The following is a 21,695-nucleotide window of genomic DNA, read 5'->3' as shown; positions in this document are numbered from 1 at the left end:
GTTCACATGGGCGTTAGCCACTCACCACTTCCGGCAAGTAGCCATGCTCCTACGGAAAGCGCCGAGGACCAAGCCGCACTTTTCGTTTTCGCGCTACGCGTGTGACGTTACGTTTGGAACCTTGAATGACTCGTCGATAAGTTGTGTCAAAGTTTTCTGAATATTCATGTGAATTCACGGATAAAGTAATCATAAAAATGAAGCCCGACTTGAACGGAAAAGCGGACAAGGATTATGAGTTTCTGGAACAGGTTTTGGATACGTTGTACGACTTTGGTAAGTCGAGTGTAGCTTGCTAGCTAGCTTGTTGGCTAATTCGTCCTTTTCAATTGTTTTTATTAGTACTATTCATTCCGCAAAACTAATAGTTCTCCGCCACTGTTGATGAATGTTTATGTCCAGGCTGTGATTTTTTTTATTAGTCTGTAGAAGCAGCTAGTTTGATCATTTCCAACGCCTAGCTGAATAAAATTTGTCGTAATTTCAAAATGACGTTTTAATATTATGTTTGGGATTTAGAATTCCCGGGCGTCGACAAGTAATTAATTATCAAATAAATTGACAGCTATTTAAATATTGGAGTAATCGGTTGAGACCTTGTTTAACTTCGAATTTTCCAAATCATCTGAATCTCATTCTATCTACTGGAAATATTCTCAAATAGTTCTGTCTTCAGTGAAAGACAGAAACATTATATTCATGTTACCTGCCAAACCAGTAACTGTTAGAATCAATTCAAGTTTGTGCAGTCAATTTGAATTATCTGTAGAATCTGTCTTTGTATGAAAGATTGTTTTAAATCCTATTCATCAAGAATAAAATAGTCAACAGATAGCATCTTAATTGACTGTAATATCACGTGAAATAAACCAGCTAGAGTGTAATGAGTTCCAGTGAAATTATCTGCACAGGAAGTGGAGCCACGAAAAAGAAGAAAGCGAAAAAACGGAAAAGATGCGAGCCCGAAGATGTTCCTGAAGTTGTGTGCGGCGTCAATGAAGAGCGAGGAGGAGAACAAGATCCCACAGAGATGACGGTCCAGAATCAAAGTACAAAAGGAGCAACTAATAACGTAGCCCCAACGACAGGATCAGCTGCGGAGCCGTTGAAACGGGTGGAGGTGGTGAGCTTCCAGGACCCCGCCAAGAGGCAACGGAAGACCAAACAGATGCCCGCAGTAGCTGAAACCCCCGTACGTTTCTTGGCTTCCTTCTTTCGTGCCCTCGTTGGCCAGATTAATAGGTATGCTTCACAATGGCTGCCCTGCTCGCGCGGTTCATGTTGTTCTTCTGGTCTTCATCTCCAGCCGCTGGACACCTCGGACAAGAAGCAGAGTGCACCGCAACGGGGTCTCAGTTTGGAGAAGGTCGATGAGTTTATGTTATTCAAAATATTTTTTGGGTGATTTGCTGTGTTTCTATTATAATCTTGTAGTTCTATGACTTGATCCAACCCATTATGTCAACATGTTGCTTGCGTTAGGCTCGACTGGAGGTGCATCGCTTTGGCATCACGGGGTACAAAAAGGAGCGTCAGCGAGTCTTCGAGGAGGAGCGAGCCATCATGTTGGGCGCCCGAGTAAGAAGACCTTCCGCCGTTAGATTACGCGCGATCGCCTCTCATCCCACTTTTCCCCCTCGCTGTTGATTCCCCCACGTAGCCTCCCAAGAGGAATTATTTGAACTACAAGGTGCTGCAGCAGCAAATCAAAGAGAAGAAGGCCAAGAAGGAGCCGCATCCGGTAAGATGCTCGAGTGGTCCACGAGTGCAAAAAAAAAAACAAACAAACAAAAAATGTAATTCTTGCTTTGCTTTGCTTGTCTCGGTTTTGCAGGACCTGAAAAAAAAGAAGAAGAATACAAGGTTTGTGGATGTTTGCTTTTGTGACTCTGTTTCTAGTAATGCTTTACTATCTTTTATTTCAAATCACCTCACCAACGTTATTTGGTAAATCACCGTCTTGATTTGGAACTAATGTAAAAATGTAATTTACCTTAATTTCCGGCCTATAAACCGCGACTTTTTTCTTTCACACGCTTTCAACCCTGCGGTCTATGCAGTGATGCAGCTAATTTGTGCATTATTTGTAACGGCCGCAAGGGGGCACTTGAGGCGAAAAGGTAAGAGTGAGACCGGTGGAATATATGTGCCGAGGAAGTGACTTTTTGTTCGCGCTGCGCTAGCGTGTTACTGCCGTGTCTCAATGATTTTTACCGGTTTGTTTGTTTTTTTTTTTTTTTCCAACCAGCCCTGTTAGCGCGGTGCTAGCGTTAGTGCGGTACTAGCGTCAGCGCGGCGCTAGCGTTAGACTCTCTATGTACCGTCTTTCTCTGTAAATAGCTCGTGTTTCAATGTGGGCGCTTGCGGCTTTTACACAGATGCGGTGTATGTATGTACCCAAATGGTATTTCCTTTTTTGCTTTTTCTGCTTTTGTCACTTCAAAATTGTAAGTTGGACCCTCTGTAACAGTTGAGCGCTTTCATTTTTAATTTGTTTTATATTGCAGCATGGGACCACGCAAAAAAATCCTAGTTGTGAATGAAGCTTTCATTGTCGTTGGCATTAAAAATGATTTGATTTGGAGAAAAAAAAAAACTGCTGTAGTTTACACGCCAAAGCTGTCACTTTGTGCGCCCAAACAAGATAGAAGTGAAATCAAGAGCATTTTTCTTTGTCTTTTGAAAAGTTTAACATGGAGACAAGACTTTCAGAACTGTTTAGAAGAGAAACAGCTAGTTTTATGCAAAACAAATAAACAAAAAAAAAAGGTTTGAAAATCGGCACATCACATCATGACACCGCCAACTACTGGCCTGGCATGCACATTACAGCATTTGTTCACCGCGTAATGCTGGACGACATTTGAGCGAGGGACGTCCCATTGGTTGACGCGTGTGTCCGGTCTCAAGCAGGGACAAGGACAAGATGAGGACGGCGGGCTCGTCCTCGGAGCCCACGGGCCAGGTGGGCCGCTTCAAGAACGGCATGTTGGTCCTCAGCCACAGGGAGATCCGGAACATCAAGGGCACGACGCTACGCAAATGAGGTTGGTGCGCTCATGCCGACGGGCTGGTGTGTCATCAAAGGAGACATTAACGTTAGATTCGCTAAGTTTTGTTATAAAACTAATTAAGTGAGTTAAAACGATAAACTAGAAGTCATCAGAACTACAACGGACCCCCATTATTTTACATATATGGATATAGAAACGGTGAAAAAGTAAAGCCCGTGTTGAAATCATCGTACGTGACATCAACAAATTTCGCGAGACATCTGCTGATAGAAATATGGAATATGCAAAAGCTTCTTCCTGCCCCCGCTGCCGTCACGCGTCTCCAGTGGGTTGGACTCATTAACCGTTCGGACAGACGTGGACGAGTGTGACATTTGGGAACAAGAGTTAATAAAGGTTTTATGATGGATCTGGAACAAGTCCGTTCACCTACTCCCCCAGAACCGTGTCCACGGGCCAATGACCTGCTTTATTTGGATGGACAATATGGATGCCGTATTGCGGAACGCGAGGAAACTAACGGACGTGTCTTCACCGAAAATGGAGGATACAAACGTTGCAAACAAACAAAAGTGGACAGAAACAAGACTGAGTCCAGAAAAATGCACCACAGCGAACTCTTCCTTCATCTTGGTTTCATCAAAGGTCATTTATTTGTCTTTTTATAAACAACCAATAAGATATCATTTGCACGGGTATTTGTCTTTTTCCTGTCCTCATGTACAAACCATTTAGTCATACAAAACATTCCCAGCTTGGCAAGAGAATGGGCGGAGGGGGCAGGGTGTGTAAACGAGGGGCGTGAACTTTGAAGAATAAACGGCAACAAGGAAGTAAATGCTAATTGAGCTCTTATCGTATTTTTCCACTTTGAAATAGAAACAGCAGCAACTTTGACACGGAAGAAACTGAAGAGGAGGGCGACGTAACACCCCCCCCCCCAAAAAAAAAAAAAATATTCACAGATTTGAAACAATAAATCCTTTTCAATATCAGGACATGCACGCACCCAGCACCGTACTTTGAAATATATATATATACTGTATATGTAAAGTTTAAGACATTCATGGGTGGGCGAGTGTGAGGTAAAATGTCGCACAATTACTCGACAACACACACACACACACACACACGAAGCGGTCGCCACGGCGAGCGACTTTTTGAAGTCGGCAAATCACAGCTTTGGGCTTTTGTCGGTCAAATTTCGATCCCCGGGGAGGCCTTTCACAAAGCCGCTCGCAGAAATTTCCGGAAGTTGACAAGGTGGCGTTCCCTCCCCACTCTCGCGAGGAGGAACGCCGTCGGTCGATGGTGTCAGACCTGAGAAGAAGTTCTGGCTCGGATGTGGCCGAGCAAATGTGCCGTGACGGACACGAAATTTAAAAAAAAAAAAAAAAAAAAAAAGGTCGCCGGCTTCCAAAAAAAAGAGATGAAAAAGTCTCGAGAAGGTTGCAGTCCAACCCATAAATGATTAAATAATCGATGAAGAGGTGTGTCTCCAGACATTTATCCATATAATATGTACAATATGTTGGAACAAAAGTATTCTCTCGCATGGCTTTACTCACACATGAACTTTAGTGGCGTCATATTTTTAATCCGCTGGGTTTCATATGACGTCGCTCCGCCTTTTGCAGTTCTGACATCTTAAAATATTTTATGAATGTTTTCCACGAGTTTTAACAGTCTCACTAATTTGGGAAAAAATATTTGTGTGCGCAGACATGATATGTAACCCAGAATCTTTTATTTACATCAACTCAGATGTGAGTCAAAGCAGCTGAGTTAATACTTTTGTCGATATTTGAAGATGTCGGGCGTGTTGTGAGTGGAGCTAAGATGATATATGAAAACTGTAATACTTCATTCCAAAAAAATAATCGCATACCTTTTGCCTCTCATAGCATTGACTAGGGTAAATCAAAGGATAAATATGTATATACTTGGGAAAAAAAAGCAACCAATTATATGTATCTATACGGTAATGGCTTTTGACCAGTCAGCACATTTCAACAAGTGGCTGAGGTCGGAGTGGCTGTACCTCCTCCTCCAGACACCAGAGGGCGCGCTTTTGTAGCATTTGGCAGGAAAAGAATAAACAATCAGAAAATACAGCACAAATTGCAGGAGGCTATTTACAACAATTGCAGGTGGAGGTGCAGGGCAAAAAAAAAAAAAATACTTTGTAAACTTTCCTGATGCTCACATTTGTCTCATTAGGGTTCTTAGCATATTTATTATAATTATTATTTACACTGTGCCCAAACACAGGAACGCCGGTCAAGTCATTTGGGTGAAATTCTGCAGACTCTCATGCGAGCTATTAGCGATCACGTCAAGTGAAAACTTGTTTCCAATTATTCAAAGTGTTGTTCGCCATTGTCACAGTGATGTTTTGCAGCGGCGTGTTTGATGTGAAGCCGCTTTTTGTTGATTTGAAGGCAACACTGCAGGGAGGGTGAGATAAAATTAGAATGAGGTGACCGAAAAAATGAAACCTCCGTCCCAAGCTCGTGTATGAAATATTCTCTTTTTTTGTGTTGAGATCTTAAAAAGGGCTCAGCGCGAACGCATCACCGATGCCGTTTGAGGGAGGGAGAAAGACGCTCGGCCTCGTTTCATCTCGCTCGCAAACGGCGCCGTTGTTCTGCACATATTTTCTCTTGGATGGTTGGCGAGTCGTCAGCGGGAGCACGTAAAGCCCATTTTATGCTCTAATTCGTCGTCTTCTGATGGGAAAACTGCAAATGCTCTTTTGGAGTGCCCGTTTGTCGGCGCTGAGGCTAACAATGAGCTCCAACCCAGAACCCGCTAATAGTTTGGCTCATTTCTGCATCTGGTGTAAACAAACAAGTAACACAGTGGCCCAAAGGGTGGGGGGGGGGGGGGGAAGCGGAGCTTCTTTTGACATCAATGGGAAGAGTTTATCCGTCACACTAACGTTCAACTACATCAACAAACTTGTTTTCAGCGTGAAATGAAGCCAAACTAAAATTTGGATTTTGCAAAATGTCTACTTTCGTCGCCTCTGACTAAATCGAGACTGAAAGTTGTATTTTTCTCTCGCGTGGTGGACAAATGAAAACGGGCCCCACGAAGACATTTTTTCCTCGCCGAATCTCGAGTGACATCGCAGCTGCTGCTGCAGTTGAATTTGTAAATATTTCATGGCGCTAACAACCTGAGTCAGCGCTTGAACTGAAGTCCTTCGCGGCTGTCACCTGAAAATGTCTTCCTCGTTTAATTTTTTTTGCCTCCTTAAGGCACCGTGTTGTTGGATCTTGATGCCGAATGACAAATCGAAGCCCTGCAGAGTGCGCGTACACAATTGCGCTTGTGTGTGTCGGCCTTCGGACTGGTACCGGTGCCAGGGACCGTTAAGTGTCGAGCTGACGGACTTGAAGTTAAATCTACAATAATCTGTTAGAAAATGACGGAGCAGAGACGCCGAGGAACCTTCAGAAGACCAGGTTGTTGCCACGGTCGGTCCGTTTGTCGGAGGCGCCGTCTACTGTTTGAGGAGCCTCGGGACCTCCAGGCCTGTCAGGAGGGTCACCTGGAGCCAGACGGAAAAGGAAATGACGTTATCCATCACACGCAAGACGTTAAGCGAGTTCCGTCGTGTACGAGGTTCTGATTTGGCGGCAATCGGGTGGAATCTGCAAGTTGAAGTACGACTGGAAAAGTCCAGAAAATGTCCTTGGGTCTAGAAATGATACTAATCACGTCTTGTAGACCAGCAGCTTCAAATTTGACAGCCTTAACAAAACACGTGTGGAAGACGATAATGGCTTCAAACCAAAACAGTAGACTTGGTGACCTTTTTTGTAGGTTTGCACAACCGACATACCGACAGGTACCAAAGTTCAGGTGGCGTAGTCCAACTGGATTGGGAGCTGAGTTTTATTGTTGTGTTTTATCGGCAGTAATGAAAAATTGCCGCTTTGTTTCATGCCCTTGCGATGACGGAAACTCAACATTTTGGGTCGCAGTCGGCCATAATCTTTGGCGCATTTGCTTCCGGACGGCCGAGCCCTGGAAATGGCAAAAACTGATCCTGAAACCAAAATGGCAGAATGCCATTATTATGGGTTCTTGTGGTGCTTGTGGGTCAACCCGCGACAGACATGCCGACAAAATTTCATGTCGCCATGCAAAATTGGCCTCAGATGCTGAATTTTCAAACAACTTTTTGTGTTTCACGGCAAGTTGTCAAAGCTCCCTGCCATACGGAACCCGCACGCTGAGACAAGCCACAAAATTCTGGCAATCCAACCGTTTAGTGTGTACAACTTTGAAAGTCAAGATGGCAAAATCTCTTGGACAAATTCATTTATAAAGGATCCCTTAAAATGTTCCCCTCGTCGCTCATTCAAACTGAATTTGGGATCTGAATTCTCCAAAACGATTTCAAAAGGGGGCTCACCTGCACGTTTCTGTTGAGGCTAACGGCCGGCATGAAGACGCCGTCCAGGTTCTCGAAGGCGGTGGGACCGTGTTGTTCCTTGTTGATGAAGAAGGTCAGAGTGCGTTTGGTAAGATCCAGGAGGACCCCCACCGTCGAGCCTTTTGAGATACCCCCCTCTGCCCTGCACGCACACAAAAATCGCGAAAGGCTGGCCTAGCGTCTTTCGCCGGTGTCGTGGTTTTCCCACGGATGGGCATTCGGGCCGAACCTGTTTGTGTGCGAGTTGTTGTGCATGAACCAGGAGCGGTTGTTGTCCACGTACATGGCCCAGGCCCTGTCGTCCTTGCCCAGCATCATGTCCTTCACCGTGTTGATGCGGGCGATGCCGAACGCGGGGTCCGGGTGGTTGTCGTAGCGATCGACGCACACCTCCCAGTAGTGGATCCCCTGAGATCCAACAGGAATTGTACACCCTGAGTCCCTAGTCCCTAGTCCCTGAGCCGAAACCTTTGATTACGGATTTGATTAGCGATGCGGTATTAGTAAGACTCGTTTTGGTTGGTTCATAACTTTAACCACTTTTTTAACATGTTTGCAGTTTTATGGAAATTGTTTGTAGTAGTTTCTACTGCTAGTTGACAGCAGCAATTAAATCCTAAACTCCTCGGGGGAGGTTAAAAGGTCACCTTGGAGAAGGCGGCGGTCCCGAGCACCACGCGGTCGTCGTAGCTGTTACACGACACCGTCTGATTCTCGTTGGTCAGGACGATGTCCCGGTGAGCCGAAGTGGGGTCAAAGGCGAAACAGGCCACTGCGGAGAAAGATGGAAGTGGTGATCGCAGCCGTCGCAACGTCTCGGAGAGAGCAGAGGAGTGAAATCCCAGTCTGGCGCTTGTCGGAGTCAACGAGCTGTCTGGCGGAACATTCTGGACCGCCGGCGCTGACGTCAGAGACGCTTTTGCTGTGCGAGCGCTCGAGATTGGACTTGCAGTTATTTTACGGCCTGATAAGCGTTCATCCCTCTTCGGCTTCTTTGGCCGTCGTCTTCTGTCAATCAGGATGCGTTTTGGCTTAGCGGGCGAGAAAAAACGCATTTTGCCCGAGCTCATTGTGTCCCTGTTGAGCGTGTAGTCGGATTTAGTTCCAAAATGGATGGCCTGTAATTACTTAGATTACAAAAGGGACTGAGTTTTGTTTCTTTGAAGAACAAATAAACCGGCTTAACATAAGCAATTGGGAATGATGGTCAAATCCGGTGTGAACTTAATGTTAGCAACTAATGTTTTGTACATTTCTTGAGGTCATGTCTCTCTAATTTGATTGATTGCGCTTTTTGTGAGGACGGGTGCGGTGAGAAGGGGGGGTGGGCTCACGCTTCGTACCGTCGGAGGTCTTGAGCACCACGGTCTTGCTGTAGGCGCCCACGCCCACGGCGTTGTAGGCCTTCACTCTGGTGTTGTACGAGCTGTTGAAGTGGAGGCCGTCCACCGTGCACAGCGTCTCCTTCCCCACGTACACCTCCTGCACCCAAATGCAAAACGTTAAATTCCGCCAAGAGAGTTCAGTTGGGTTTTACACGGGAAGCGGCGGCATTTGACAACAATCGGCAATTTGTATTATGCAATCTTAATTTTAAGGCAAGACAGCGGTTCGTGATTTTACTGATGTCCCCATCCGACGGCGACGTTGACTCCTGGAGTTTTGGCCGACACCAAAATCGATCCTAAATCCAATTTCAGCGATAATCAAACGTACCGTCTTCATTCATTTAAATTAACTTTGACGTAACAAATACAATCGAAATTCCGATTTCTGATCAAGTGATCTGGCGGGCACCGCCCCAGTGTCAAATGGGCCGGATCCCTTCGGAGCGGCCGCACGGCTGACCCTGTACTGCCCCCCGTTGCCGTCGTCCAGCTCCAGGATGTATCCCTCGATGGGCGCCGCTTGGGGCGCCGGCACCCTCCAAGCCAGGGTGGCGCTGTTGTTGCCGCTGCAGCACTTCTCCAGCTGCAGCAGGGGAGCCGGTGGCACCGAGGGTCCCGACTCCACTGGGGAGAGGTCACGGGGGATAATAATCGGTCAGAAAGTCGCCATATTTACTGTCCGGCGTGGAGAAAATCGACAGATCTAAGACACGCTGGGTTGGTTGTGTGTAAACCAAGTGGATCGAGTGGGTTACGAAATCGACTTTGGGTCGTTCGTGGGGCAAACATCGGGAATTAGCGGAGGATTAAAGCAGAGTTTGATCAAGAGAAAGTGCTGATTTTAAACATCAGCAGCCCGCTACGTTTGCAGAAACTGAACATTCACGAAAGGTGTGAGTAGCTCGCGATACAGGGAGTCCTCGCATTCAGACGGTTTCGACTTTAGAACGCCCGTCCCCCGTCCGCCATTTTTTTTTTTCTGGCTAATGCTTGTCGGTGTTTGTACGCCGGGAGCATCTTCGGATTTTTCGCCCTCTTTTTTTTCGACATTAGCGCCCCAAAGAAGAAAGCTTTGTCATTTAGCAATGGTTCTGCAGCCAAAAGAAAATCCATGACCGTGGAAACCAAGCTCAAGATCGTAAAAAGAAGAGACACCAACACCACCAAGGCTTCAGTCGGTCGACCGTAGTGACAATTATTAAAGACAAAGCCCGTATTTTAGCACGTGTGAAGGGTTCCGTTCCTATCCCGGATTCAATGATCACAAAACAAGCTTCTTTGATACTTGTCGAGATGGAGAGGATTGAGGACCAGGTTCCTTGGCAATAGCGAAGGACAGCCTCCCCTTCTTCTTCCCCATCCACTTCTCAGCCGTAATGCTAAGTACCTCAACTTGTTTATTTCAATGCATTTGTTTTCTATACAAAGTATTTTGATGTAAATTCTGAGTTTAACGGTGGAATCCGATTTAAGTCGAAATTCGAGTTAAGTCGCTACTGTAGGAACGGATCTCAGTCGTAGACCGAGGACTCCCTGTACCAAATTATCATCCTCTGCGATAATCGACGTAGTGGAATAAAATCAGCTAGCGTGCCGAAAAGACTGGAAAAGTTGTACAAATACATTCAAACAAACAGTTTCATTTGTGGGGATATTTTTAAAAAAACAAGGTGAGGGAAGGCAGCAGTCAAGACAAACAGGACGTACATCGAGTTCAGTTGATTTTATTTTTTTAATGCATATTTTAAGACAAAATGTCCATTTATAGCCACCGTAGTTCTGTTTCCCGGCCTACAAACTAAACCACAGCTTTGGATTTGTACTTTTGGGGGTGACACAGTTTCCTTTCCAATTTCTACTTCAAAGAGAACACACAACTACCCGAGGCTATAAATCTCGGTACTGCCGGTTCTTTTCGGTGCTTTCCAGGGAAGGAAGTGCCGACCTGAAGCGCTTTTTAGCGTGGTGATAATTACAAAAAAAAGAAGAAGAAAAAAACATGCGTGGGCGGGTTTCAGGGACGGAAAGAACGGGGCACGTTTCCAACCGGGATGTAGCGGGAATGCTTCCGGAGTGAGAGGTGATTGGGTGGGTGGGGGGTTTGGGTCGGGACCACAAGTCTGTGAAAAGAAGTCATAATACCTCGTGGAGTTTGTGTGTCGGTGTCGGCTTCGGCGCTGCCTGCCGCCTGCTGCGTTTGTTTCAATATGGGAGCTTCCTGCACGTCTGGGAATATCATTTGCATTTGGGTGATGACGCACACACTAAGATCATCAACACGCGCGTATTGCCGCAACGTGCCCAAATTTCATCTAAAAAATGGCCAGATTCAAAATGATGACAGTGAAAATGTCACGACATAAAGCAATGCCAAAAACTCCAATGTTTTATTTCACCGTCTATTGAGACGCAATCATCCGAAAATTATTCATTGCTAGTGTGGATAAAACAATGCACCCCACCTAGTCAGACTCTTGTGTTTTTGTGCGGCGTTATGGAGCATAATTTGTTACGTTTCGCCCGCAGATCTGGCAGGTTCGCGCTAAAAATTGCAATCGGTCGCTTCGAGTACTATTTTGTATCATGAAAGATTTTAAACGGCGCTTGCTCGACAACGACGTCCTGGTCCGGTGAAGGGAATTTGCAATTTCAAAATCTCTTTTTGTCATGTTTGTTAAAATTCTCACGATGACTTGAGAAATCTGATCTGTGAAAAGGTCGAGCGACCATGTCTGGGCCCATCTCGTTCGGGGCCCTGATTTTATAGAGCTCGACCAAAAACAACCAATCGGAGACAGCGGAGGTATAATTCACGAAATCAGTTTTTTATTTTTTGGTGCGGTTGCGATGAGTGTGCCAGCGAGTATCCGAAATCCACCTTTGGAGAAGTCGTTTCGGTAGGCGCTCGCGGAGGCTTCGGCGTCGCTTACCTTTGCCCTGGCAGAAATCGAGCTGGAGGATGGTCTGGAGCAGGGCGTCCGTGTTGAGGGTCAGCTGAAAGTCGGGGCCCACCTTGGCCTCCAGGTTGCCTTTGACCCACTGATCCTGGGACGACGCCACGCGCTTGATCAGGGCGTCCGAGATCTGCCCAGAGCAACTTCGATTAGAAATGCCTCGTTGTTGCCTAGTTGCCTAAAAAAAAAAAAACAGCCTCTCCTGGTGGTTTTGGGGTTTTTTTTGGTACGCGGGCCACCCGTGGCGGCTGCGACCTCACCTGGAGGAAGCCGCTGGGGTCGTTCTCCTTGAGCACCTCCAGGCAGTACTCCATCATGCCGGTGGTCTGCCGCAGCTTGACGGTGCAGTGGGTGATCTGGTCCCGCGCCACCTGCCGCACAGCCCACGCAAGTTCCCGCGCGTGAATATGAAATATTGAGGACTCGAGCGAGGTGGAAAACAGAGCACGAAATGACATTTTCCGCACGTCAAGGAGGAAATTATGTTTGGTGTCGTCGCTTGTTAGCGCCGTTTGAGGCTAATCACTTGTGAACGTTTTGGACTAAGCGGTGTTTGAGCTTCAGCAAAAACTGCACGGTTGAGCGGAATATCCCAAAGTTCCAGAAGTATTGCACACTTTTCAACCAATTTTGAGCAGAACTTAGCTGGCTACTTGTTAGTTTTAATATGGAACACGACTGTACGTATATTATATAAACAAGTGGCCTATTTGGCGTCTTTAAATCAACAACGACGCTTTTCTCCATTTTCTTTCATCTTTAAAAAAAGAAACAAAAAACCGGCTTCTTTCTTTCCGAGTCTAACGACTCTCATCCAGGAATGAGAAGCGGTTTTAATTAACTGGAGTCACGCGCGTTAATTTGACGGCTAATGGGATCACGCTTGATTATTCACCTGTCAGCAAGAATATTATGAGCGGCGTGAAGGAGCCTCCGAGCAATATGCGGCGTTTTGAAATTGCACTCAAACTAGATCACGCCGTAAACCACTCGTGAGAATTCTTTGAAAGACGAGCGCGTCGCTTTTAAGGGATCAGAATAGGCAGTTTTTTTTGGGGGCGAACGGGGCAAACATCTGTCTGTTTTGCGATCTACAAAAGCAGATTAAAGTAACAGTAAGTGACTTTAGTGGGGGGGGGGGGGGGGGGCAAAGATAATCCAGTCAAAATGGATTGCACGGCCCGGAAGAGTTGACGTCGTGTAACGCTGCCGGTGTGCGATGTTCGGCGGTGGCACGCTTCCACGTCACCTGCTAGCGGCACGGCAGGCCTTCGCTAACCGAAGAAAACGCCAAATGGTCAAATTTGGCGTAATTATTCTCCCGGATCGCCGTGTTGAACAACTCTTTGTCTGTCGCAAGATGGAAACGCGCTTACCTTGAGTTTGTATTCCTTCTCCTTGGTGACTTTTGTCAGGAGTTTGGCTTTCTGTCGCGTCAGAGCCTCGATGAGCGAGTCGCACTGAGCCACCAGGCAGGCCTCGAACTCGACGCCGTTCTCCTGTCGCGCGCAAGGAACACGAAAACCACCTCAGCTGCGGTGCCACTTTGTCAAAATCGCTTTTTTGTCTTTACCTAACGTCTGTGTGGCACTTATCACAAAAAAAATATGCTTAGAGTTGTGAATCAATCAACATAAATGTGATTAAAAATGGTAAATATTGTATTCAACATTGTTTTTTGTGAGTGGTGCTTAGTAAAAACTCTGAGAGGTTTCTGAAAACATTCTTCATGTGAGGATAATCGCTGAACGTGAGCAAAGACCGATACTAAATTGCGGGCATGTACTGTTTATGTGTTGCGGTTTTTCATCATTTGACTTTTCCTGATTTTGTGGGCGTGGCTAAAAAGGGCCCGGTGACCCGCTTGGCCCCCGTCATGAGTCTACTACTGTGTGGTTATCCAGCGCGATACGCAGTTTGCTAGCTAGCAATGCCTAAACATCGAAAATTCACCTTACCTTTGGGTAGCCGGCACGGCCGATTGTGAGCGCCTCGTCGTCGGCCGCGAGTGTACGCAAAAAAAGGAATATCGAGGATAGAAGATTTGTTTGGCCATTTTAGAGCGCCTCATTGTCAGGGGTGAGTAAAGCCCCGGTGAAGAGCCCCCCCCGGTGTTCTGCCCGTCTCTGGTTGACATGCTTGCACCCACAACGCCAGATGACGATCCAAAGATGAGCATTTTTTGGGTTGTAGGCATAGCTTGCTAGCTGAACTTCGAAGCTAACCGCTGATGCAACCCAAGCTACTTTTAGCCACACCGCCAAAATAACCGGGAAAACTGAAATGTCTTCAACAACTTACAGACAAATCTTTGAATTCACTTTACAGGGTCTTTAAATACAATCTCTAAAAATGTAGCGACAAAATGTGACATATTTTGTCAAATGAATCTCCTACTGTTGAATTCACAGCAGAGTACCGTCATTGCATAATACATATTTAATCCTTCTTTGTCTATTCATAATGCATTGCAGGTGTTTGTTGCCGTGCAAAAAAACAGAGTAAAAAGCTTACTTTGGCAGCAAAGGGCATGCCCCCCCCCACCCCCCCACGCCCCCAAAAAAAGGAATAATTAACCTTGAGATGCGGCGTTTTAATCCCTCACGTGACTTTGTTTAATTCAACAGGCAGCGATTGAAATTTGGCCCGTGACAAACGATGCCTCGCAGGCGACTTAACGCTCGCCACGCGACGACGACGACGAGGTGACCGCGTCGAGTATCGTGCAGTCACAAAAAGATGCTTGCGTGAATCGTTTTGTGATCTTTGTCGTCTTGTTACCTGGATCTGCTGCAGCATGTTCTTGAGTTGCACCAGGAACTCTTTAGCTTCTTTGGCTTTGTCCGAGATGCCGTTGAGGGCCTGCGAGAGTTGACACTGCGGAAAAAGAAAGCGGGGGGAAAAAAATGTGACTAAATCATTTCACCGGTCTGTAAAAATTAATTAATAAAACTGCGTGAATATGACAAAATAGATTTACTCCTCTGTGGTCCGATGCACTGAAGCACTTCCCTTAATTAAGACCAACTGAAAGACTTGACCGCGAGTCCTTTTAATGGATGCTAAGCAACGTTTTACGCACTTTTTGCCGCGATTGAGTTGTTGAATTTATGGAATAGAAATGACATTATCGCTTACCCTTTGAAGCAGATGCATGAACGGACAGACGTACTGTATGCATGCATGTATGCGTGTACTTGTAGTTGTGTGTTTTGGGGGTTGGGTGCTGTTGCATCTCATTGAGAAAGGAATCACACACACACACACACACACACACACACACACACACTGGTGATAAATCAAGTCCAGTCCGGCGCCTCCCACTCGGTCCACCTGCTCCTTCTTCCGCCACACACCACGAAAAAGCGACTTAATACGAGGCTTTCCGTACGATTTTCGGAATTACCGCAAACAGTGAAGGCCTCGCGAGAGGTGGCGAACCCTTCATAAAAAAAAAAAATATGTTGTTTTATTCATCGTCAGTCCCTCACGCACGCGCCTTCACGTACGTAGCTACATAATTAAATCGCGCCTATTCGTACATTTTCGCAATTCTCGACGACTTTTATGGCTTCTCTGGAGATGTGTTCGGGTTCTCACGTGTTTCAATTGTTTATTCCATCATCACGTGCACACTTAATACTCTTAATCCCCCGCCGCACGTGCACAAACGCTGACAGTAAAGACGGTGAATTGGGGGGGTTCACCGTCCTTACCGTGCGCCCCCCGGGGATGACGTGATGAGTCACAAATCGAGCGTACCCTCCAGCAGCGCTCGTTGCCGTGGAGACCATCTGGCCCACCGAGCTGCCGGGCCCACGCCGGGGTTCTCGCCAAGATGATGCTAACGAGGGGATGACTGAGTACTTGGGGGGGGGGGGGGGGGGCGCTTTCCTGGAACCTCATCACCTCTGCATCGTGGGGTTTGTTTGATTTATTCAACAGCGCTGCTGCCAACCAGCGCGCCGACTGTTCTCCTCCTCTCGACCTTTCAGTCCCGTCCGTCTCTCGCATCGACGCGTTGTCATTTCACCACGCCGACCACGGGCGCTCGTCCCGTCTCGTACAACTGAACGCGCTTGACGCTACGCGGAACTTGTAGCACAGCCAAGCAGATCTAAGATAAGTAGTGCAGAGATGTCGAGGGTGCTCCTAGAGCCGAAATGGGCAACGTCCTTCCCAAATCCTTGACCTTAATGTGAAAACGACACCCGAGGGGTGGGTCAGTCCCATCATTTACGAGCCCTGGCCAGACATCTTTTATTTCTCCTCATTTGCATATTTATGCTTCTGTTCTGACTTCTCTCTCTGGTGTCAGTGGCCACATCTCGTTTAAAGCCCCCCCCCCCCCAGTAACAAAGACTCGGAATCCAGTTGTTTTTGTAACGCCATCTATTGAATGGCCGCTGTGCTGCTCTTTCTAGGCTACCTGGGGGCAATATAGGACAGACAGGTGGATATACGGTTCATTGAGAAAGCTCAACTCCTCTCAGCTCATCAGTACAGGACTAATAATTCATCATTCTATGCAGAAGTTCAAGAACGCATAACTGGAGTCCTTTTTGTTTTGTCTGTCTACATGTCTTGCTGCACTGTTTGTGTTCAATCTGCCGCTCAAAGGGTCGTAGCGCCGCAACACGGACCCTATTTAGCGTCGGCACGAAGCGAGCGGACTCGACAGCTTGGCGACGCGGTCGTATTTAAAAGCAAAAGTTGTACTTTTTAGTTTTATGTTTCGTTTGGCAGTAAACGCCGAGCGGTAACGGCGATAAACATCTTCGACGTCCTTTCGGCGGCAGCTGTGCGTTGCGGCATTAACGCGTCTCATCAGGCGGAAGGTCAAAAACAATCTGCTGTCCGCCCCCTTCCTCCTCCTCCTCCTCCTCCTCCTCCTCTCATCTCCCCTCCACTCGCGATGCTTCACTGCCTCCATTTTGTGTCTTTTCCCAGCACACCTCCACACCCACACGCCAGCCATTCGCGATTACGACGCAATTTCCTCAGTAGAACTCGAAAGATTTAAGGGAGCGTGAATTTACGGTGGCTCGTAACCATGGTAACCATGGCCCACGATCGCTTGTTCCGCCGCTGGCGTATATCCTTCTACGAGGTCTGGCGTAGAGTTCCCCAAAATACATCACACACACGCTCGGCTATATTTGGTGGGCTGCAGTGACACACAACACACGTTTTTGTGTTGCGTGTAGGTCATGTGCAAGAGGAGAGCAAGTGCAACAAAGTGCGCATTAACCTACATTCCGCGCTCAAGTCCAGCAGAACGGCCTTGAGGTGCTGCACTGTCAGTGCGTGCGCGTCTCTTCCGGAGTAACAGTTCAACAAAAGCAGTATTTTGATTTATTTTTATTTTTATTTTGTGTACCGCATTTAGTAATTGCGCATTTCCTGAATTTGCTCAACTGCGATCATATATTAGATCTACTTTAATGGTGCCTCGACTTACGAGGGACCCAACTGAAGAGTTTTTCGAGATACGAGCCGTTGCGGGATGATTTTTTTTTTTTTTTTTTCTTGTCTCAGCGATTTTTAAGTTGCAACGTACTTTACATGAAGTCAGGCCGACCTGCGTCGGTCTTGCTATCTGGAACGTTAGCGGCCGCACTTCTTTCTGCGTGTGTTACCAAGGCAACAGCATCGGGTTAACTTTGAGCTAAATTTCTGAATTGATCTCCGCACATTCATACTCAGAATTCAGAAATGTGTGCGTTGGATGGAAACATCCACATTGAAATATCTTTGCTCGTCGTTCGCTGTCGACAGTTAAGAAACGGACAAAAACAAAATATGTCATTTGTCATCATTTGCAGTTTTACATAGTATTAAGGTGGCACGGTGATTCAGCTGGTCAAGCGTTGGCCTCACAGTTCTGCAGACCCAGGTTTGATCCCGGCACCACCTGTGTGGAGTTTGCATATCCTCCCCCGTGCCTGCGTGGGTTTTCTCCGGGTGGGCACTCCGGTTTCCTCCCACATCCCCAAAACATGCAACATGAATAGGACACTCTAAGTTGCCCCTAGTTGTCTCTATGTGGCCTGCGATTAGCTGGCGACCAGTTGACAGCTGGGATAAGCTCCAGCACTCCTCGTGGGGATAAGCGGCAAAGAAAATGAATGGATGGACGGATGGATTCAGTATTAATTAACAGTGGGAGGGACAGTACATCAAATAATAGTCACCCAGTGTACTAATTGTTCTACTATGAGGCATGTAATTATGCTCAAACACATCAGACATTGACTAATAATAATAATGACAAAGAAAGGAAACAATTTGAAGAGACCATTGAAATTACGCTTGAAATGTATTTACTTGGCTTTAGCGCATGACTAAAGAACAATCGGATGTTTTCTACGTTTACTTGAAAGAATAAGGAATTATTAATATTTCACTTAAAAGTATGACTAAGGCAAAATTGGATGTTTTTCGCATTTGTATTTGGATGAGTTGGAAATGTCTGATGATTTTGAAAACACAAATGTTGGATGTTTTTAAAACGTATTTGACTTAAAAGCACGACTTGAGAATAATTGCATGTCGCCACGGGATGGAACCGAGCAGCAAAGCGAGGCCACCGCTGGCACGGCGTCGACGTGAACGGGCGCCGTATTAAGCCAGCGCGTCTTATTCAGACGCCGCTCATTACTTATCGACGCCCCCTCACCTCCCTGTTCCCCTGATGGGATTTTCACGGTCCATTTACGGGGGCCTCTGGCTTGGGGGGGAGTGACTGAAAGAGGGAGGGAGGGAGGGAGGGAGAAGGAGGGGACCAAAAAAAAAGATGTGATTGGGGAAGGGAAAATGGGGAAAAAGGATGAAGGGAAAAGTTTGCATCGCGTGTTTAAATTTGTGGCTTTGTGTACATGCAGATCATAAAGCTGAACCTTACTAAATCGACCTGCCGTCTTCTCAATTTCACACAGTTAGTGACTGAGTTAAATTTGAAATCTTCAAAAATTAATCACCGTGTATCTTTTTAAAAGGCTTCCAAATTGTGACAAATCAAGCCGTTGTCTCTGCTCTCAAGTGCTGTGGGCGTGTCCAATGAATGCGCTGAAACCACGCCCCACAAACATGTCTATCGTCTTGCTTGTATTTACCCATAATTTTATGTTTTTGCCAAAAATATAGCCGCATAAAGCTTAGCACAGCGAGCTGTGCACACGCAGGCGTTCAAGTCAAACTTTATTTTTTTTTTAAAATCCTTCCTTCCTTTTGCTTTTCTCCGCCGCCGACATTCGCGGCCAACAACGGGGCGCTCGAATGCTGCCATTGCAGTGCGAAGGGTCCACGTGCAAGCTGTCATGTCTGACTTTTTTTGGGGGGCTCCTCTCTAAAACAAATGTTTGTGTGGCATGATTTGAGCAGACTTTTTTGTTTATTCCTGTGATTTAGATGGTCAGGCTACATTTTTACGACCAATTTATGCAGAAGTGTAAGAAACTTCTTGACGTAGTATCCGACATACGGCGCCTCCCACGGTCTCGGTTTACGGCGGCTGACTCGCAGTTAAGAACGGTGTTTGTATTAATTCACCCACCGGGATCCCGACACTCGACGGGCCTACCTTGTGCTGCTTCCACATGAGGGCGATGGCTTGACGTCGTGTTTGGCGTGGCGTCCCTCCTCGGCGCACTTGGCGCACACGGGCGCCCTGCAGTTGCAGCAGTACAAGACGAAGTTCTCCGCTTCGTGCTCCGCGCACGTCGCAGGCTTGCGCGCTGTGGCCGGCGGCTGGCCCGGCCGCTGCTGGGGCGGCGGGACCAGGCGGTGCTTGGCGAGCGGACCGCGGGACGGGTGGCACCTCTGCTGGCAGGCGTTGCAGTAAAAGACGTCGCATTGCTCGCACATGACGGCCGCGTCCACCGGGTTGCGGTCACACAGCTGACACTTGGCCGCGCCGGAGGAGGGGGCGGAGGCGGAGGCGCAGGCGGCGCCGCGGTTCTGCCGGTACCGCGCCACGATGGCCTCCAGGAGCCGGTTGCGAGGCAAGCCGCGCAGCCCTCGCTCGTCCAGGGAGACGCTGCGGTGGCACAGCGGGCAGGTGAGCGAGCACAGCCGCTGCGGGGCCGGGAACACCCGCACCCCGTTGGGCGACTTGAGCTGGCACGGCGTGAACGAGCCGTAGCCGCTGTCCGTCTCGCTGTACAGGCTCATCTTGTCCACGTCCAGGTAGTCGTAGTCCGAGCCGGCCGCCGACGCGCGGCTCTGCTGCACGGCCCCGGCGGGCTCCCCGTCCGGCGTGTGCACGCTGATGCTGCGCGCGCACGCCAGGCACACGTTGTGGGAGCAAGGCATCAGGACCGGTTCCTTGAACAGGGACCCGCACACCGGACATTTCAGCTCTTCCTCCATCGCGCCCGGTCCAAACGCTTCCAGCACCGACCGTCTGCGGGAGAGCTCCCCTGGCGGGCGGGTCGTGCGCATGCGCCAAGCGAGCGGGGGGGGGGGAGGGTCTTGACGGTCAGACGTTGATGGATGGGTGGAGGATTTAAACGCGCAAGACGAGAAACCGCGACCTGGAGCGAGACGGGTGACAAAAATGGAGACTCAAATCGGATTCGTGTTTGTCTTTTTACTGGAACTAGACAGCCTTGTCTGTACACGCAAATGCAGTCGACAGCAGTTTCCCGCAGAAGACCTTTTTTACCCGGAGGTGGGAGAAGTGGAGACAAAAAAAAAAATCGCACATTGATGGGCGGAAGGGGGGGGGGAACGGCATTAAAACAGGCCAAAATCCAGATTTCAGGCCATGGAAGCAATTGTCCCATCTTTTACAAGCAGTGCAGGGACTAAAGCTGTGACACTCCTTTCTGCCCCCCCCCTCCCCCCCTCCCCTTTATTTTATACCCTAAAGCAGAAACTTGACACCTAATTGTCAGAATGCGGGATGTTGCGTCGCCGCATCGAAGCGCTCATTTGCAGCAACACTCCACTTTTCTCTGCGTGAACTCTGCTCTTGTGGTTCTGAAATTGGCTTTCTGTGTTAATCGGCCAGAGATGAAGGTTATGCAGTAGTAGTACACTTTACACAACGTACCTGAATGAGTTCCTTCACTTGTACCAACACCCGAACCGCCGTCGGATTCACTCCGAAAACCACAAGGCATGTAAAAATAAATCTCCTTCCCATATACAAGAGTTATGTACGAGTACAGCTCTCAGTGTTTATTGCATTTACATCCTTTTATAATATCAGTCATCCCTTTTCATATCCATGTTGAATTCTGCTTCAGTGTTTGTCCGTGTCCTCATAACCAACACGTTTACTGGACACTCAGCTCATTTTTCAGGTGCAAGATCAAAACGTTAAGAATAAGAAGCATTCTTTCTGGCTTCTAATTTACACTCGAGATGAGCAGAGCACAATCGCCGCGTCTTCAATACAAAACGTCTGCCCAGAGAAAAAGATATTCATGCTAAGTTTCGATGACCAAATATTTGTAGTCAACACAGCAAGCATACTGTTCTGGAATAATGCGGGAGTGTAAATTTAAAAAAAAAAAGACAAGCATTTATCCGCTTTGTAAAGGCAGAATTGTTGTATTGGCTCGCTTTAGATTGTGCTGGTGTCCGTACGACATGCGTAATAGCACGCTGGATCAAAGGAGGGGACAAAACTTGGTTCAAATGTCTTTGGTTGAAGATGAAACGTTGTCGCGACGCTTCGTGCTCAAGCGTCACTTTCCGTTTGGCTGGCGAAATCCTTTGAATTCCCTAATTTGGATATTTTCTGTGGGAATTGAAGGGGATACATTCCCAAAATGGACCGTTGCTTAAAACTGGCTCAACCAAGCCGACTTCCAGGAGTCGCCGTCGTACCTTGAGTTACGAGTGCCCCAACTTGCGAGGTTTTCGAGTCATGAATCGCGCCAGC

The 21,695-nt window shown here is 47.5% G+C and overlaps 2 protein-coding genes across 5 annotated transcripts; one reads left to right on the top strand and one right to left on the bottom strand.

Annotated features, from left to right (window-relative positions):
- The first annotated feature begins 142 nt into the window (after window positions 1-142).
- On the top strand, window positions 143-8,316 carry c23h1orf131 (chromosome 23 C1orf131 homolog). 4 transcript variants are annotated; one of them, XM_061812153.1, is made up of 8 exons: window positions 143-276; window positions 912-1,192; window positions 1,307-1,366; window positions 1,483-1,578; window positions 1,661-1,741; window positions 1,835-1,863; window positions 2,911-3,047; window positions 8,187-8,316. In XM_061812153.1, exons 1-7 carry the CDS (start codon window positions 198-200, stop codon window positions 3,044-3,046), a joined length of 762 nt encoding a protein of 253 aa, XP_061668137.1. In that variant the 5' UTR covers window positions 143-197; the 3' UTR covers window position 3,047; window positions 8,187-8,316. The 4 variants fall into 4 exon arrangements, with proteins under 4 accessions (XP_061668137.1, XP_061668136.1, XP_061668138.1 ...); XM_061812152.1 differs by lacking the exon at window positions 8,187-8,316 and adding an exon at window positions 3,456-3,700; XM_061812154.1 differs by lacking the exon at window positions 8,187-8,316 and having other exon boundaries at window positions 2,914-3,700.
- LOC133496487 (E3 ubiquitin-protein ligase TRIM9) lies at window positions 3,847-20,173 on the bottom strand. Its single transcript, XM_061812147.1, is given in 12 exon segments — window positions 3,847-6,570; window positions 7,441-7,603; window positions 7,691-7,869; window positions 8,109-8,233; window positions 8,805-8,943; window positions 9,310-9,473; window positions 11,780-11,933; window positions 12,064-12,174; window positions 13,180-13,302; window positions 14,585-14,680; window positions 19,386-19,414; window positions 19,417-20,173. Coding segments are annotated over 12 exon segments (2,088 nt in total). The 3' UTR covers window positions 3,847-6,522.
- Window positions 20,174-21,695: the final 1,522 nt, after the last annotated feature.

The sequence above is a fragment of the Syngnathoides biaculeatus genome, chromosome 23 (genome assembly GCF_019802595.1).
Source record: "Syngnathoides biaculeatus isolate LvHL_M chromosome 23, ASM1980259v1, whole genome shotgun sequence".
NCBI lineage: Eukaryota > Metazoa > Chordata > Actinopteri > Syngnathiformes > Syngnathidae > Syngnathoides > Syngnathoides biaculeatus.
This window is presented reverse-complemented; position numbering and strand designations above follow the sequence as displayed.